The 18,914-nt window shown below is 43.5% G+C and overlaps 3 protein-coding genes and 1 long non-coding RNA gene across 17 annotated transcripts; 2 read left to right on the forward strand and 2 right to left on the reverse strand.

Annotated features, from left to right (window-relative positions):
• The first annotated feature begins 859 nt into the window (after positions 1 to 859).
• Positions 860 to 8,392, forward strand: LOC105184635 (xylulose kinase). 2 transcript variants are annotated; one of them, XM_011143530.3, is made up of 12 exons: positions 860 to 1,210; positions 3,681 to 3,763; positions 3,839 to 3,992; positions 4,396 to 4,575; positions 5,337 to 5,438; positions 5,992 to 6,123; positions 6,508 to 6,661; positions 6,765 to 6,909; positions 7,000 to 7,289; positions 7,408 to 7,505; positions 7,575 to 7,715; positions 7,839 to 8,392. In XM_011143530.3, the coding sequence occupies exons 1-12, from the start codon at positions 1,151 to 1,153 to the stop codon at positions 7,917 to 7,919; spliced, it is 1,620 nt and encodes a 539-aa protein (XP_011141832.1). In that variant the 5' UTR covers positions 860 to 1,150; the 3' UTR covers positions 7,920 to 8,392. The 2 variants fall into 2 exon arrangements, with proteins under 2 accessions (XP_011141832.1, XP_011141834.1); XM_011143532.3 differs by lacking the exon at positions 5,992 to 6,123 and having other exon boundaries at positions 7,839 to 8,017.
• Positions 8,393 to 9,007: 615 nt separating this feature from the next.
• Positions 9,008 to 13,495, reverse strand: Sac1 (phosphatidylinositol-3-phosphatase SAC1). Of its 2 annotated transcripts, none has more exons than XM_011143529.3 (8): positions 13,112 to 13,495; positions 12,906 to 12,997; positions 12,491 to 12,831; positions 12,287 to 12,398; positions 11,856 to 12,199; positions 11,226 to 11,534; positions 10,737 to 10,904; positions 9,008 to 10,659 (listed from the first exon to the last, which is right to left on the reverse strand). In XM_011143529.3, the coding sequence occupies exons 1-8, from the start codon at positions 13,147 to 13,149 to the stop codon at positions 10,381 to 10,383; spliced, it is 1,683 nt and encodes a 560-aa protein (XP_011141831.1). In that variant the 5' UTR covers positions 13,150 to 13,495; the 3' UTR covers positions 9,008 to 10,380. The 2 variants fall into 2 exon arrangements, with proteins under 2 accessions (XP_011141831.1, XP_011141830.1); XM_011143528.3 differs by having other exon boundaries at positions 11,157 to 11,534; positions 13,112 to 13,492.
• Positions 13,496 to 13,805: 310 nt separating this feature from the next.
• Rheb (Ras homolog enriched in brain) lies at positions 13,806 to 17,072 on the forward strand. 12 transcript variants are annotated; one of them, XM_025305933.1, is made up of 6 exons: positions 13,806 to 13,824; positions 15,285 to 15,399; positions 15,576 to 15,647; positions 15,762 to 15,969; positions 16,057 to 16,186; positions 16,264 to 17,072. In XM_025305933.1, exons 2-6 carry the CDS (start codon positions 15,345 to 15,347, stop codon positions 16,351 to 16,353), a joined length of 555 nt encoding a protein of 184 aa, XP_025161718.1. In that variant the 5' UTR covers positions 13,806 to 13,824; positions 15,285 to 15,344; the 3' UTR covers positions 16,354 to 17,072. The 12 variants fall into 12 exon arrangements, with proteins under 12 accessions (XP_025161718.1, XP_025161715.1, XP_025161721.1 ...); XM_025305930.1 differs by lacking the exon at positions 13,806 to 13,824 and adding an exon at positions 14,092 to 14,306; XM_025305936.1 differs by lacking the exon at positions 13,806 to 13,824 and adding an exon at positions 14,107 to 14,306 and having other exon boundaries at positions 15,285 to 15,403.
• On the reverse strand, positions 13,939 to 14,670 carry LOC112590147 (uncharacterized). Its single transcript, XR_003114034.1, has 2 exons — positions 14,607 to 14,670; positions 13,939 to 13,990 (listed from the first exon to the last, which is right to left on the reverse strand). It is a non-coding gene; the product is annotated as an uncharacterized LOC112590147 (long non-coding RNA).
• Positions 17,073 to 18,914: the final 1,842 nt, after the last annotated feature.

Genomic DNA, 18,914 nt, shown 5'->3' on the forward strand with positions numbered 1-18,914 from the left:
TGCGAACGTTTCAATCGATCGAAAGCCAAGCGAAAATGTCCTTCAATACCGCGTGAAAATACTCGCCCGGCAGTTCAGCAGCGGAGAATTCGCTCTGTGCGCGAATGAAGAATCTCGCTCGAGCTCGAGTAAAATTTCATTCCAAGACATTCCAGTTTTGATCCGGCAACAAGACTTTGCCGTTTATTACGCCGCTGACGTCCGTTCCCAGCAAGGTCGATCGAACCTTGAGCTTAAAAGCTCCGTTCAGACTCGAACTCAGCTCAATATTTAATCGACGTTGATAGAAACTGGCGCGCTTCCAGTCGCTCGCGCGATTCTAAGACAAGCGACATCTCGGCAATGTTCCCGGGAAAATCCTTCCCCCTCAGGATCCGCCGCTCCTCTCAGGATCGACGAGGACGCACTCTCGCTCGGATTTTCCGTTCACCGTCGCGACGACCTGGGTTACCCACCAAGCCACTTCTCGCCAAGCTCCTCGGATAACAGTCGCAGCTGCAGCTGAAGACAGGTGAGGGCCGCAGGTGATACACCTACGCAAGGTGTCGGTAAAGCAGCTCTCGCGTGATATCCACTCTCCTCTTACCTGACCTGCGCCCTGACACGTCCGCCGCCTCCGCCGCGACGTGACCGCTTTACCTCAGGCTGATGTCGATTCCGGGGAGATACGCGAGGCAACGTGTCCGGGGCACAGTATCGCCCGGCGTAGTCGCGCCAGCGATTTCCAAGCGGATCCGGCGAGAGCGCGTTACATAACGGCGGGCCAGCCTCGCTCAGTGTAGAAAGCACGATAAGATTCTCCTGGCAGGTCACGTTGCGTACGCGCGAAACAGCGCGTAAAGTAACGACCGCGACCGCGACCGCGACGACAACGACGACGACGGCGGCGGCAGCGACGACGACGACAACGACGACGACGACGACGACGTCTGGTCACGCCGAGGATGTACGTGGGCCACGCACAGGCTGGCGCGTTCGCTCGCACTTAGTTTCTCGTGTAGCAAAGCGGCGCGCAGACACGCCGCCGCGAGCGAGTGTCGTCACGGCGGTCTCGTGTGTGTCTTCCTGCCGACGAGCCTACGAAGATCCCCACGAGGATCCCACAGCTGATTTGTACCACGCTACACGAGGGTAGACACCGAAAGAGACCATGGACGCGGCGGAGCCGTCGACAGCGACGTACCTGGGCCTGGACTTGAGCACGCAGCAGGTAAAATCGCGCGGCGACTGATAAGCGACTCCTCTCGCAGTCGTGGCTCACTGCTAAGACGCGCGACGAGACATGTTCAAAAATCGAGTTGCAGAAGCGGTGTGCACGTGTACGCGCGCGCGCGCGCGTGTGTGTGTGTGTGTGTGTGTGTATATGCGTCGATTCGTCGCAGTCTTCTTGTGTCCCCGGTGACAGTCGTCAACGTGGGTTGACAGCGCGGGCTAGAGCGGACGACGTGGCAGCGCGTGCGGCCGCTGAGATCGGAGATCAGAGATCGCTTTTTCAAGTACGTCGGCTGCGTGTTTGCCCGGAAATAGGAAGAGAAACACGCAAACAGCACGGCCAACACTGGCCGATGCCAGGCTGGAACGGTAAAAGTGCTGGAACGTAAGATCGCCGGAGGTCAACAACTCGGCGGATCAGCCGACTGAGCGATCCGGACTTATTTTGTCGTCTTCTTTCTTATTCTTTTGGAACCCGCCTTCCTAAGTTCATCGATAGTCGTCGATAGACGCTCGACCGTCAATCGTTCTCGTTCCTCGAGAATGACGGGCGAGAGACGACGAAGAATCGCAAGGATCTGATTGATCCGAAGCGCGCGGCGTTACGCGCTTTTTCCGAAAGAGACAGACGAAGTCGAAATTGGCGCGAATGAAATCAGATTTCGGTGAATCGGCACATCGATGACGCGACAGTCATGTTTATGTGGGGACTCGCGATAACGAAGAGACGCAGGATATACCGAGCGAATCATCTAATGTTAGCTTCTGAGGTGTTTGTTGTTTTTTTTTTTTTTTTTCTTTTTTTACGTCAGAGGAGAAAAGGTTGGAGAAACACAAATTGTGTGGTTGGAAGAGGCAAATGTGGCCCGCATTCCAACGGTACGACTCATTCTTTACGAATTTTACTCTGGTTTTGGAATCTAACGTTAGGTTGACTCATCCTGTACACATTGGCACTCGCATCGTTGCAAATTGGCGCCGCGAGAACTTCGCGTCGGTCACTTCCGTTCCGAAGAAAAGGCGATCTCTCTCTCTCTCTCTCTCTCTCTCTCTCTCTCTCTCTCTCTCTCTCTCTCTCGTGATCAAGAATCGCGGGAGAATTTCCAATTAGGCTCGCGACACTCGACTCCCGGCTGCGCTCGGATATTCGTAATTAGATCGAACAGATGCACGCGATACAGATCTCATTTCCTCAGAACGGTATTACCGAGGAGATTACTGGCAAAAAAGGAGCGAGTGTGTGTTGCGCGGCCGCGGTACTAATTGGCTCCGTGAGAACGCACGAACTTTCGTGAAGAACGTCGTGTTCCATCGTAATATTTTGCGCCGTAATTCAGCCGATTTGCTCGAACCGACGAAGAGACCCGAATCGATCGTTAAAGTGTCTCCGCTTAGCTTCGTTTCGATTGTGTAATTCGTCGAGCGCGGATATTAAAACGCTCGCGAGATCTCTCTCGATATTTATTTATTCTTTTCTTTAATTTAGCCTCAATTGCATCACTCACTGAGCGCAAATATCAAAGACCGCTGTTTTTTTCGTTTTTTTCTTTATTCTACTTCTTGATTTCTGTTTTCGTCGCAACGGCTCGATTCCCACTTGCTCCGGAAATACGGGCGACATGAGAGTTTTCTCGGCGCGCGTGTCGCGTGTTTGAAAACATTGTCCGACGCGACGCATCGTTTCGCAAGGTATTCCGCGGTTCTACGCAGAAAACACGAGCGAGAGCGAGTCGAGTCCGGGGCGCTCGGCGAGGCGCTCAGACGTCTATTCGCCGGGTCACTATTATCTAATAGCGCGATAACACGCGCCGTCAGCAGATACGCGCGAAGAGAAGCGCTATCGCGCGAAGCGGCAAAAGTGCGACGCGATAGGAATATTGAGCCTCTCGATAATTAATATCGCGGGGGCACACTTTGACATATTACCGTAAAAATGCGGTAGACGGAGCGAGAGAGAGAAAGAGAGAGAGAGAAAGACGAAGACGGAGGGAGAGAGAAAGAGAGAGAACGAAGCGGCAAGAGGAGAGGAGAGAGGGCGGCGAAGAGAGAAAGAGCGCGCGCGTGCGAGGATCTAACTTACAAGTACCGCGTTGCACCAGCGCGATAATATAAATAGCTGCGTGTTAGTGCACGTCCCTCTATTGCACTGTTACGCCACGATATTATTCTCGTTTATCTGCACGTACAGTTACGAGAGATATTTTCGAGAAGCCGTCTGGCGATGCGCGAGCGCGCGCGTCCGCGTACGAGGCGATCGATCACGATCGTCGGTAAACTCACAAACGAGAAAATAAACACACACTGGACTGGACAGCGCGGCGGCGTGGATTTATTTGGGAATTTTTCATCGCGCGAAAGCGAATGTCGGTGCGGTGAACGCGCGCTGATCAACGCGCTCCGGCCACTCACTTCGGCCGAGATCACTTCTCTCCCTTCATTGAGCCTCCTGACGTTTGATCTAATTTTAGCTGAAAGCTGTGGTGGTTGACGATGATCTCGCCGTGCTTCACGAGACCAGCGTGCAATTCGACAATGATCTACCGGAGTTTAGGTACGTCCGAGCGAGAGCCCAACTTGCGATCAGCTTGATCCTCTTTGCGGGTTCGCTCACTTTCTAACGTTGCAGAAGCTACGGAGGAGTCATACAGAGCAAAGAGGTGCCTCACGTCGCGGTGGTGCCCTCCCTGATGTGGGTGAAGGCCTTAGACATGATACTCGACAAATTACGCGTGTGCGGCGTGGATTTTAGCAAAGTAGCGGCCATTTCGGGATGCGCGCAGGTAATAGGCGCTCTGAGTTACCGAGAGTGAAATCCCCGCGAAAAAAGCGAGTGACGAGTCAAGCTTGATCTCTCGACAATTTTTCGAGAGAATCGTCATGAGGAGGAGGTAATTGGGACTTTGCTGTGCGACGATAGAGTACGCCGCCGCGCCGCGGTGGGATTTATCTTTACTTTCGAATACGAACGTTCACTCGGCGATTCAGAGTGGAGTATTCACTCGACACGAAAAAAAGTTACTCGACTCGGAGCGACCGGACTGTCACTCCGTTTTCCGAACGGACTTTCACTCGAGGAAATTTCGAGAGCGGCTGGATGCTTCGAGAGTAAGACAAATTACTCGCAAAGCTCAGTGACAAGCGACGTGCAATATCGCATTGCACACCTTGATGATTGAATCACAGCAACATGGCACGGTTTACTGGGGCAAAGGCAGCCGGGATCGCTTGCAGCGCTTGGACCCCATCAAATTCTTGCACGAGCAATTCGCCACGTCGTTTTCCGTGACCCATTCGCCCGTGTGGATGGACTCCAGCACGTCCAAGGAATGTAGCGTTTTGGAGGAGATCGTGGGCGGCCCTCACGTAAGCATTCCCTGACTTGTCTACACGGAGAGAGAGAGAGAGAGAGAGAGGATAGATCGTACCTGCTACTTCTCTCGCGACGAGGCGAGATACACAAACGCGAGTCTGATCGGATACGTTAAAGTTCCTGTAAACTCAAACACGTTGATTGGGCAGCAGCGAGTTTCGCGGCGAGTTATCTTCCGTGGCGCGAAGTACGTTCGCGAGCGACCGACCGACGTTGTAACTAATGTGAAAAATAAGGAAGAGAGGAGCGAGTCGGCCAGATATTCGAAGAGGTCGCTTTAGACTAGAGTGTAACAAAGATATTTATATTTCTCCCGACTATCCCGTGGCAGTTGTAATGTCGCAAATCTCACACAACAGCGTTAATAATAATATTGATAATGAGAATGGTGATGACTGGGCTTGCAACGAAGGTGGGGTTATAAAAAATTGGCAAAAAGGGTCAAAAATTCTTTTTTTTTACATTTTCGAAATTTTGGAAGTTGCACCGGATTGTGCTGGTTAAGCCTGAAAACTTTTTTCAATGGTAAAAATGATACTGTGAGATACGTCAACGGTAATCATTTCTCACAGTATCAAGCCAATCGAAAAGCCAACCCAAAAAACGGCCTTATTGACACCTATTCTTTCGTAAAAACAGCTTCAAACATGTTACAAGCTAGTACGGTATACTTGGTCAGTGTGTTAACGAATGTTAACAGCTCTCTGAGAAATTCTCCACGTGTGTATACCCATAAGTTCGATGATGATTCCAGAGATTGGCGGAGATAACGGGCTCACGCGCATACGAAAGGTTCTCGGGGCCGCAGATAGCGAAAATAGCGCGCACCAAGCCGGAAGCTTACTGCAACACTGAGGTATACTCACTAATAAACACTCGCCGCTTCCTTCGACTCGAAAGAAAGAACAAAGAAACGAGAGCGGGGCGATCAAGCGTTGCGAGGTATTCGTTGTGTCAACGAATTCCAGTTTTGCCGATTGAGTTTTTCTGTTATCACTGTTTACCGTTACCGCTCCGCTGCAACGTGCCGCTTCTCTCTGAGTTTGTCGTTTGGTTTCGAAGTGTGTGTGTGTGTGTGTGTGTGTGTGTGTGTGTGTGTGTGTGAATGTGCGTGTAACGCTATTGTGGCTTCGTTATAACAATCAGTAGTCGGGAATTCGCACACAGATCCACCGCCGTTCACCGCCTCGCGACGCGCAAACAAACGCGCGCGTGTCTTCTCGATGACACTTCGAGCGGCTCGCGTCGGAGGATCCTCTTCCGACGTAACCGTAATCGTGTGTGATTTAATGCTTCTAATTATATCTCGATGATCGAAGCCGCGTGCGTGCGTCACGCGCCGCTTCCGAAACGCACGCGAGCCGAGTGACATTATCGCTCTCACACGCTTTATTCTCCTCCGCATGCAGAGAATCTCGCTGGTGAGCAGCTTCCTCGCCTCCTTGTTCCTGGGCGATTACGCGCCCATCGATTGGGCGGACGGCTCGGGCATGAATCTGTTGAATATCCGCACCAAAGACTGGGACGATATGCTGCTGGAGGTAAAATTACGAGTCGTCAGACAAACAATGCGACTCTGTGTTGTCGGCATTTTTTTTAGCGTATCATCGATTCGGCGAGTAACCGCGTTACCGCTACCGCAAGTCACATGTAAGGAGTGACTTCTCCCCAAGCGCGTTAAGAATTGACTAAACTGAACGACGTGCAATTTAATATCGATTACTACGAAGATGCGAGGACGACCTGTCGTCGAGGCGGCAGCTTTACGTTAATGTCGAGAAACGGACGCGCGCGGTTGTAAAATACTGTTAACTCAATTATACCGTGCGCGTTGAGGCTGTTTTCTTCCAGTTATTGCACGCGCGTGCACGCGTGTTTGCGCTCAACGTGGGCGCATTGTGTTTAACGTATTACGTGTTCGACAGACTTGCGCGTCGGGGCTGAGAGAGAAACTGGGCGAGCCTGTCTCATCGTGCAGCGACATCGGCCCGATCTCGCCTTATTTTGTGGAAAGATTCGGCTTCAACGAGAAATGCCGGATTATCGCGCTCACCGGCGACAATCCAAGTTCCCTGGTGGGTATGTAATGCTGCGCGTATATAAACCCGACGGCGGTTCTCCATTAGCAGCGGGAATGTCTCGCGTGCGAACAATTGCTCTGACGGTGAAAACTGATACGTAGGTATGAAGCTGAAACAAGGTGATATCGCTTGCAGTTTGGGCACGAGCGACACCCTATTCCTGTGGCTGAACGAGCCCAAAGCCACAACGGACGGTCACGTATTGTGCAATCCCGTGGACGATCAGGCTTACATGGCGTTGCTCTGGTAAGCGACGCGCGTTTGCCCGGTTTGTGAGCGCGCGATGACGGCACAGGCATGATGCTGACGATTTACGGTTGTTATATGTTTGCGCAGCTTCAAGAACGGTTCGTTGACGCGCGAGAGAATACGGAACGAAGCCGCTCAGGGCTGCTGGAGGATATTCAACGAGTTGCTGGATAATACACCGCGAGGGAACTTTGGCAACTTCGCTCTGTACTTTGACATGCAAGAGATCCTGCCCTTTGTGATCGGGGATTACAGATACAACAAGGCCAACGACGAGGTTTGGCGGTACAGCTCGAAGGAAGTGGAAGTAAGAGCGTTGATCGAAGGTCAATTCGTCGCGAAGAGAGCGCACGCCGAGGACTTTGGATTTGTCGTCGGTGAGTCCTTCTTTCTCTCGCGGATCTGTCATCGCCATCGTACATCGCCTCTTGTTGTTGTTGTTGTTGTTGTTGTACCATCGAGAACTTGAGTCTTTTCTTCCTTTTCCTTGCGTAGGACCTAACACGCGGGTAATCGCAACGGGAGGCGCGTCCACCAACAAAGCTATGTTACAAGTTCTCGCTGACGTTTTCAATTCTCCAGTCTACGTTTTGGTAGGTGTACAGCGATAATAATTCGTCAGTTATTTTATTCTTATCGGACACGTCGCAATCTCACAATAGGAAGCAGCTAACTCGGCTATGATGGGAGCAGCATATCGAGCGAAACATGGCTTGTTTCGGGAAAGCTGCAGTTTTGACGAGATCATTCGTTGCTTGCCAGAACTGACTCTCGTGTGCCAGCCTTACGACGACGCTGAATCCGTAAGTTGAAACAGAAAAAAGAAAATATATATATATATATATATAAAAATAAATTTTTTAAATTAAACTTTTCGCGATTTTTTGTCATCGTGATCGATGATCTTTCAATCGATTTTCTTTTAGATCTACAAACCAATGATGATACGTTATCGCAAAATTGTGGATCAGATACTCAAGAAGAAAAGTGAGCAGAAGCATATGTAAATTTTGTAAATAACAACAAATTATTCTAAAGAAAGAGGCCTTTCTCAAGCGATGTATCCTAACGGGAGTACGAGACGATGGGCTCGCTTCGCTCTTCGATAGGTACACGATGGATTTTTCTATATACATATTGTTAAATTGTTAATTAGGATATTAAGGTTTATAATGTACTTTATCGGCGTATCTCTTATTCGCGCGAGCAACGCTTATGCGAGAATCTCTTGTGCATTTTGTACGAATGTGTATATCTTCGTCTCCGCGCACATCAACTGATATTGTAATAATATATAATCATGCATTTATTTTTCGAAAGCTTTATAAATGCCAACTGACTGTTGCGATATACGATAAAAGTATTTGTAAATAAAACATCAATTCTCTCATCTCAAATTATTCGCGGCAATTTAATAGATTTATAAAAATTTTAGGCTGAAATATTATGCAATATCGAGAAAAATCGAGCTTAGAGATTATAATGAAATTATATTTAATCTAATATTTATTAATTTTTTTTATATTAAATTATATTAAATAATCTGCTGTATATTATTCTATATGATTACATGCAGGTTTTTAATAAACGTTATATGTATTATGTATATTCAAATATTCTATTTTCCTTGTACTTTAAATATTTATAATTAATATTAATTCATGATAAGGATCAATAATTATAACGTTTTAAGATTGTACAGTGCTTGACTGTATAATTTACCTATTTATTATTAACATCATATTATAGTTCGAAAATCCGCAAGAGGAATAATTATTAACACTTGTCGACGGATAAACCCCGCCGTCTACTTAAGGTTTCTTTTTCTTGTTAACGGCGGCGTACCTCTGAAATATTAAAAAATACTCTCTCAATGCGTGATATATTCCTCGTTTACATCTACATAGATGTTAATTCATAAAATTGCGTTATATAATATATATAATATATATATAATATATATATATAATATATATAATATATATATAATATATATATGTATATATATATATATTATATATTCTAAAAACGTTATGCGCTTTGGCTTTCATAATTTTGTATCTACGGAAATTCGTACGTTCTGGTTTGGCTTCTGACTTAACGTTAGGTTCTACTTTATACGAAGCACTTTGCGAATCACGAATACCCGTACAAACAAGTGATGCATTCGGTTCGTTTATACGAGCTTATTTAATTATAAAGCCTTTTTGAAAACTTTCACAGGTTTATTCTACTTTCCGATAACGAATAGTCAATTGAAAGAGAATGTACAATTAGACTAAGATTTATTACGAAAAAGTTCATGTTGTTCATATATATGGAACCTTCGTTCACACCAAGATTTTAATTATTTTTCTGCATTATTTTATACTTTTAGGAAACTGATTATATTCGTGTGTGATTCATAAACAAAGGTTCCACCGAAAGCGATATGTTGGAATCTTTTCCGTACAGTTGATTTATAAAATACAAAATTAATAAAAATGAATAGTCTATATTTGGATATGAATAGTTTATATTTGGAAATAAATATAAATTCTATCGTGGTACTATTTGTAAATCATTATTATAAAATTATTCTTGTGATTTACCTATATCCTTTTAAACCGTGAGAAATATTATATTTCAAATGAAAGGTATAAACATGACATAATTCTAATATAAAAACTCTGCAAACAGAGAGATATTAAACAGGAAATGTTTATTTTTCAAGATCGCAAAATATTTCAAAGAGACAACAACGAATATATATCTGTACGCAGAAGGTTCCAACTTTACAAAAGTTCCAACGACCAACAAAAATCACAGAGATCGGAAACGATTCTTTCAATCCCCGGTACAGCCTGTATTCATTAGTCTGCTCCCGTCTGACAAATCGGTCTCACACTGCAGATGGTTATCTATGGACGGTGGGCACCCAAGCACGTTCTTTGCGGTCTGGCTTTGTTCGCGGCCGCCCTGATCACACACGCAAACGCTGCCGGAGAGACTAGAGGCTCGAGCCTCTATAATATGTTACAAGAGCTCGTTACGAAACTCTGAGAGAACTGTGTTACTCTACTACACCTATTATGCGGAAAGTGCAAAAATCGCCGTGGCATAATAACATAATAATGAGACACCGACACTTCTCGCGTAGACCCTGTACCGCAAATAAAAATGCCACTCGACGAGGACGACGACCTCCTTCAGTCGGTGTTACGGAAATGCGGACACCAGCAATATCGAATTGCGGAAATGGAAATGTAACGTGTGCATGCGCACACATACACATTAATCACCTTGATACAATGTTAATTTGCGGTGAATAAGCGTCGTTAGTATGTCACACGATGAAATCTACCTATTTTCGTATGATACGAGAGCCGAGATTTTGACCGATGATTAACCAAATGATAATTCTACGCGCTTATCGCACATCATTGCTGCATCGCATAATATACATAATTTGACATCGTAGAACCGTATCTAGAGTAATTTCGGCTTGTCGACGTATTGCTTGCCGTGATGGATAATCGTAGCGAAGGTGCCAGCTACCATGCCGGCCCAGAACAGCATGTACAACAAGACTTCCGTTGTGTAACGCGACGGCAAGATTACGTGCGCGATCAGCATCGAGGATGCGACCATGAGGACAAGCGGGAATGTAGCGTAACGCCAGTTTCGCTCGGACTCCAAGGGACACTGCACGGTGGTGCACTCGCCGTCCTGGACGATGTAGCGGCCCAGAAAGAGCTCCAGCGAATCCTACGCGACACGAGACGTAATTGTAGTCTCATCGGAGACAGATACTCGACAATTTCTCCGAAAGATTCTCCACTTACCTGTCTGAATCCGTCGGCGAAGTTGTTCTTGTAATACCTCGTCAGCGAGTTTAGACCGTCTTTCATAGCACCCAGTTTAGTGCGTTTGCCGGTGCGCGTAAAGTCCGTCTTCAGCGCACCTGTGCCGGAATATTGTATGCTCACTACATCTGCGTTATCGGCCCAGACCTGAGAAGAAAAATTTCGAAGAAAAATCTCTTTCGATGCGTAACACTTGCATCGTTGTTGTTATCAAGTGATAATTTTTTTACTCTACGTCTAAATTAAGCCTGTTAAATAAAAAAACATAGAATCCGTGGAGGACGGCTTAATAGAAGATGGTAGCAAAGATGTGTTAAAAGATACTAAATATTGGAAATACCAAGAGAAGATTGTGATTCCATTATATTGTTTGAGAACATGATCTAACATCATTAGCACCTGTTTGAAAAGATTCTCAAACGCAGGATGATCTTCCACCTTCCTGAGCACTTCCAATCTGCTCAATACCTCGTTGAGAACTCGCTTAGCCAGCATGCTTTGCACAACGTTCGTCCGATCCAAGCAGTCAATACAATTTGTACGGAAAACACCGTCCTGAACCGAGAGCAACGCACCGTCCCTCATCAACAGGAAGTAACCCATCTGTTCTTGATCGTGCGTTAATCGGTCCATTAAATTGTTCAATCTATCCCATCTCAATCTTCGGCATTCCGCGTGAAAATCGAAAGCCTCGTATCGAACGTTTTGGTTGTTGACTCTTTGGACTAAATTGCGATATGCCTCTTCGAGAAGAGCTTCAGGTCCATGTTGATCGATCTGCTCGAAACATTAATAATGTTCACGTTTGCGCGAACATTCCTTAGTGGATCATTAACAAGTGAAGCTTTTTTTAATTAATTTACTTTTTTAATTTTCGATGGTTTTAATCTTTTAGTTAAAAAGAAGAAAAAAAAAAAGAGTGAATATCTAAGATGTCGAACTTATGTACATATATATCCATTAAGAGATTGAGATTAGATAAGGAAAATATATGATATATGACACATCCATCGGATGAAATATGGCTACTTTAAGTGATCCCCTAATTTTGAGCAACAGTCAATTAATTACGTAATACGAGAGAGAAAGCAAACTCACCAGATTTACCAAAATCTGTCTTCCATAATGAAAGATCTGTACATCGAAATGTCGAGCGCAAGCGCCCTGATGGTCCTCGTGAGGACTTATCTGCGGCTTCGGCTTGTACTTCAAGTTCGGCGCTTGATACCAAAACAGAGGAATTGATCCGCGCGTCTGCACAAAGGAACTACGATCACCGTTCACCTCGACCAGCTGCTCCGTCTCCACGTAATTGGAAACGTTCCCGGTGGAATCTATACCACGCGAGAACAGTCTCGTGCCAGCGCGATGTATACCGCGTCTAGAGACGATACCCCAATTGAACGCTATGCCATTCACGACCACCGTGTTTAGCGAGATGACTGCATAGATTTCAACGTTAAGGTCATGGAAGGACCATGTGCATCATTTCGAATTCACTGCACGTGTGCACATATATCAAAGGATACAGCCGTGAATAATGGGTAAGCAGAACTTGTACTGCTCTGGTCTGGCACTTAGGTCCTGCAACAAGTAGGCATTCCACACGAACCTAGGATCTGCTCTGTCATGAAGCGGCATCTAGATAATGACATGGTTCTATTGTCATCCTGCTTATTTGTGATATCATACAGAGTAATTATAGACTTGTGTTCCAACGTACGCATATTTACCTGTAAGAACTCAGGTGTTGTGTTATGAAGTCTCTGCATGGTGTGGCTGAGATCATAGGTGTAGCTGAAGTAAAAGTGCGGTGTATTCAAGACAGACTTTATCATCTCCATGTATGTGGAATTACTTTGAATTTCCTTTAAGGTCAAGTGGAGAGATGACCTTGAGTAAGGTATCATGTCGGTTGAGGATATTCTGAAAATCTGATGGCCCGCTATAGTGCCGCACATTTGAGCGTCCATAATGACGATGAGGTAACGACACGCCAAGAGGCGTATAGTTCCCACCAATCCCCATATCTTACGGCGGCTGGCAGTTGTTGGAATTTGACTAGCTGTGCCAGCTGCGACAAGAATGTAAATTTGCCATTAATTCGCTTGATTAACACAGAAGGCAAACAGTCAGCTATTAATTAACCTTGCGTATAAATCTGCTCGCTCACTCTATCGACCACTAGCAGGACTTTGGTCCCAACCGGCTCCACAAAAAACTTCTCCGGAGTGACGTACCTTCAGATGACAGATAAGATTAACAATTAGTTCGAAATATTGAGTTAACAACTTTATCGAGCGTATACTTGATGTCGGATACTGACAATGTATCGTAAAAATATGGATACTCACAGGTACAAATTGTCATAAACGTCCGTGTTTGGCATCATATCGTCAAATGACGAACAGGTCGCAAATTGCTAGGTGGACAGTCGTGCGGACGAGATAATAAAATAATACCGTAAAAAAGAAACTACAATAAGCGGGTGAAACGTGGCCCATATATGTATACATACATATATATTTACGCGCGCAAAGAATATTAACTAAATATGGACTAAATCAGATGAAATCGAACTACAGTGTGAGCTGTCAATCTTTTGTCAACTCTGGTTTAACATGATCGAACACTGTCACAGCATCAAGAATAACCTCCCCGTTGGCCAACCATTGCATATCGGACTATCTTTTCCTACAGCCAGACTCGCTCGTTCATATCTTCAAGACCCGTATGTATGTCAACGTTTGTAACGTTGCAGGCAGAGATTTCATGAGCATGCGGATTGCCGCTCGTACAGGGAATTATTGATTTTCCCCCGACGAAATGTTTGGGAACGTTCCTCGAGTGATCAATTGGCAACGAGTGAGAAAATTTTATTTTTTCTCATTCTAATTTATTGTAAAATACTTTAACAAATATTTACATACCAATATCGTCCTGCAATTACTTACGAATTTTATCTTACGAATAAAACTATTACTTCTAACAAAAGAAATACTTCTAGGGTCTCTAATACGCGGAGGAAAGTCGGTGTCACCGAAAACACCGTGTGGGCCACTCTCAGGTTCCTCTCTGCTACATACGATACGGAGCGTTTTAGTATGCTGATAATTATCATTTTTACTCGATTTATAACCAATTCTGGTTATACCGCCGGCATTAATTATTGTGCTTCTAGATTCCGCACTCGGTCTTTAACATTCTCTTTCTGCTGAAGTACGGCTGGCGATCTGAAAAATAGATTGAAAGCTGATTGCTCTGTTCTACACTCGTGTAAATCAGAGTCATCTCATTGCACCCGACTGACGCGTACTTTTTACGCTCAACATAAAATATATAAAATTGAGCTTTGAAAGAAAGGAAAGGGGTCGTGTATGAGAAGCGTGAAAGGTGCAACCGCAGAAGAGCGTTCGCCTTCGCGGATGTGCTCGCGTTAGAAGTTGGACAAGTCCACGGACATCCGGTGCGTCGTGTCCGTGCGTGGCTCAGAAATGCACGCGTAATGATACGGCGGAGTGCGCTATCAGCAAAAGCGAGACGTAGCCTGTACGATCATTGACGTCATCTTTCTCTTTTTCTCCCCCTCTCTCCCTCTCTCTCTCCCCTCTCTCTCTCTCTTTTTCCCTCCTTCTCCTGTCTCCCTCTCTGTCGCCCCACGGGCATTGCAAACGCGTGCATCCGTACGTGCATTAAACAGTGCGTAGTTGGGAATTAGTAGTTGGGAACGTATTTGTTTTTCTACGGGGCGGTGTGACTCCCGTGTTGTCGATCTATGCGCAATTCCTCGGGAACGTCGCCACCGCCGCCTTGTAATCCAGGATCGTCGTGTACCGATGTAAGACGCACCTCCGCCGTATACGCGTGTATCGTCTGTTTCTTTTTATTCTCCTTTTCTCACTCACGATCTGTACGCAGCGATCGTCGATATATACACCGTCATGTTCTCGCGTCGCAAGTGGACAGCACATCTGTCGCATTCTGTCGTCAGTAATAAACGTCGATCATTTTCGCTCGGCGGGTGAACGGACGATAAACGTGTATAGGATAGTTTCGCCAATATAGGAAAGCATTGCTTGTGTAAACGGTGTCGCGGTTAAAGACAGATTGTTCGCAGGCGCAAGCAGTGTGTAACTGTGACTCTCTCTTTCTTTCTTCTCTCTCTCTTCCACTCGATCTCTCTCTCTCTCTCTCTCTCTCTCTCTCTCTCTCTCTCTCTCTCTCTCTCTCTCTGTTTCTCTCTTTCTCCTCTCTCTCTCTCTGTTTCTCTCTTTCTCCTCTCTCTCTCTCTGTTTCGATTGTCGTTACGTCGTTAGAACATAAATATCAAGTAAACGATGCGTTTGAACTCGTTTACATTACAATATCAGCTGTTATATTGTTGTCCTTCGTCAGTGAGAAGAGTATCACATAGTAACATTGCTATGAATGTAAAATACAGTGCCTCACAATAGACGGCTTTGGAACATTTATGTATCTAATAATAAGGAAACTCTGCGGTCACACAAAGTTTCCTGTTATTTACAGGTTTTAACTGGATTATGCACCAGCTTTCATCAAATATCCTTGCTGCCTTTCAGTTTGTAAATGCTAAAACATGCCGCCCAAGCAGAGGAAAATAGCTATTATGGGCTACAGATCTGTAGGTATGATTAATTTTTAATAATTATACTTGTATATTTTACAGGTATTTTTTTGTTTTTATAGACAATTCTCATAATGTTGTTATGAGTGATTGATATAAGATAACACATGAGCGCCAATGTATATTTATTAGTGACTTTTCCGATATCTTAATATGCATTAAATTTTTAACAGGTAAATCCTCTCTTAGCATACAGTTTGTGGAAGGACAATTTGTGGACTCGTATGACCCTACAATAGAAAATAGTAAGAGATATCATTATTGTATCGTTATTTTCTTCTTGGATTTTAATGATATATTTGTAAATGCTCAGATTACATTAAATAATTAGGTATTAACAGATTCTTTGTATATTGTAGCATTTACAAAAAGTACACGAGTAAATAGTCAAGACTATGAACTTAAGTTAGTAGACACAGCTGGTCAAGATGAATATAGTATATTTCCCACTCAGTATTCAATGGACATCCATGGCTATGTCCTGGTATATAGCATAACCAGTGCAAAGAGTTTTGAAATTGTACAAATTATTTATGACAAGCTTCTCGACATCACTGGAAAGCTACAGTAAGTTTTCATTATTACGAAACATTTGATGTTCGTATTTTTTTGCTGGAAAGAGGAACAAAGTATAGATCACAATATTGTCCATAGTGTCCCAATTGTACTAGTGGGCAACAAAACAGATCTATACGTAGATCGTATGATCACGACAGATCAAGGAAAGCGCTTAGCAAATTCCTGGAATGCGGCGTTTCTTGAAACCAGTGCGAAGCAAAATGAGGTAATAAATAAGACAATGAGATCTTGTTTCATAAGTTTTTATTGGAAATTTTTATATGTCAATTTTTCCTTCCGTAGTCTGTTGCAGATATTTTTCACACGTTACTGATCGAGATCGAGAAAGCTAATGGAAATGTACAAGAAAAGTCGAATTGTGTTATTTGCTAAGTTGGTTGGGTCTATGTCATTTAACGAAAATGTAAATGTATAAAATTGGGTAAATGCATTGGCATTATTTCTGGCATATTTACAATTGCACTGAAACAAATACAATGGTGTCAAAAACGTAAAGGAAAAAGCGCGTGTAAAACATCTCATTACATTTCATTTCGTCACACAAAATACTATGAATAATTGAGATCCGGATACACATGACAAAAATAATATTTACACATCTAACTATTGCGATATACAATTATTATTTTTATGGAATAATCGATACCTACTTACGTTCCGATTTTATATTCTGCTTTTATAATTAAGCCTTAAGTACTCGTGCGAGTAGAGATACGTGTTAGCAAGATGAATTATTCCTTCCTATTCAGCAGACTTAAAGTTAAACTTTTAAAGCTTATTTGTAAAATTGATCCAATACGAGTACTTGAGAATTAAAGTTACACAATGCAATAGATTGCTATTTTTATTTACATCTAATTGTATTCAAGGTGTTTCAAAGTGTGGCTAGATTTAGAATTTATCGTTAAGATACATCACTAATTATAAATTAATTTTAGTTTCCTAAAAAAGTCCTTTCTCGTTTTAGTATGTACAGATATTTACGCATAAAACGTATATAGAGAATCTAGGAATAACTAAAAGATCTACATTACACAGAGTAGTTCTTTGATATGCAAAGATATGTGATTATATACAATATATATATAAAACATGACTTTGCTTATTTTAGTATACAATTATTTTAAGTTACAATTTATATACATACATTTATTTTAACTTAAATTTATTAAATCTAAGTTATACTGATATGAAAGTAATAAAAATAATGTAAAGATACGATGAGAACGGGAAAGAGAGAGATATATAAACGCGTTCCTGTATTGGTGAACAAAACTACCTGATTGATCAAAATTTGTTATAAATTTCTTATAATTATTGTTAGTAAAAAATTTGTAACTTTATTAGAGAATCACGAAATAGCGTATTTCCTATATCAGCAGAAAGAAGCTTGGAAAGGGCTATCCTGGTTCACTTGCTTCGCAACCGCCCGCGGGGCGATGTCATTGGTGCGAGGCTAACCAGCAAAGCCAGTTGTGAAGCAAGTGAAGCCGTCAGTGACCATGTGTTTCAGTTTAAAAAGATCTTCGAAAAAAAAAATAGATTAGATTTCATTGTCATCAATGGTCTGTTCTTTTATTCTGCACCGCTGCACTGGTGCATTAAATTAAATTCAATTCAATTCAATAGATGGCTCTGAGCGTGTGGGTTGCCGTAGAGTTCCTATAGTAAGAGCAGAGAGTAACCTGAGAGCGGCCAATACGACATTTTCTGCGACACCGACTTTCCGCACTGGGAAAGGACGCCATCTGCATCCATTTTGAGAGGGGAACTACGATAGTACATCCACTTTCAGGTCTCGGTGGTAAAATCTGCATATGGTGGAAGTCCATGCTACATCCACTTTCAGGCGGTTTATGTCCGTGCTGCAATGACAGTCTCTGCCATCTCTATGCCAGACTATGCCCGTGTGGTCTAAAAAGAGCGGGGGAGAGGGGGGGAGGAGCAGAAAAAATAAAAGTACGTATTAAATGTTAAATCTTCGAATATATATTGCCGTATCAAAGTCTCTTCTATAATAAACAATTTGACATGTATGGAGACGCATGATGTATCGTTGTCCGCGTCCCGTTCACTTCGTCTTGTTTTTTAATTCAGCATCCCGTCCGCTCCGGACATTCGCTCGTGGCACTGACAGTGACCGTCGGTGAGCATTCGATCCGCTCGGAGGAGCACGTGTTATTCACGTAATTAACGTGACGAGACTCCGATTATAAATATCCCGCGAGTCGACGAAATATTTGAACTTTTAAAAAAAGCATCAAAGAAAATCACGTTAATGTTGTCATGGGTAAAATCTCACCCCGGTGTATATTTTCTTATTTTCGAAATAAAAAAAGCCAAACGAATGCAATTAAATGTTATTTATCATCATTGAATATTAAATGAAAAGTAGAAGAGTTATTGTCCGCAGCGGATAATCTCCCTGTATAAAATGTCGAACTGAAACATATTAAAAAGTATTGACATTTTGAATACGTCTGAATTCTGCTTTCTGATCCGAAGAAAGGGAAAATAAAAAGTATTAGTTCCCATTAAATTTCACCGCGCTAAATGCGAGATGGCAATAGTGAATGCTTCGCATTAACAAGGATTCAATTCATTTCAAATATGCCTTGTATTCAATCGCAATCGATAATTTTTAAATGCGAACTTTCGTATTGAAAAATATTCACTTCTCCTAATCGTTTTCGGATTCAGAGGCATACAAGATTTTCACGTTCTATTCCCCGTCGCATGAAAAAGTATTCACCCGCGATCCAATCTGAGAGCAGAATTCACGACAAAATCTCGTGAATGCGAAACAATACTTTTAAATACGACATTTTATATAGGACTAATATTTAATAAGAGCGCGACTAAATTCGCATAGGAGGAAATTCCATTCTTTAACGCTACCATGACCTTTAATTATTCTCTGAAAACGGCGTCAC

This window comes from Harpegnathos saltator, unplaced genomic scaffold (genome assembly GCF_003227715.2).
Source record: "Harpegnathos saltator strain DR-91 unplaced genomic scaffold, Hsal_v8.6 scaffold726, whole genome shotgun sequence".
NCBI classification, from domain to species: Eukaryota; Metazoa; Arthropoda; class Insecta; order Hymenoptera; family Formicidae; genus Harpegnathos; species Harpegnathos saltator.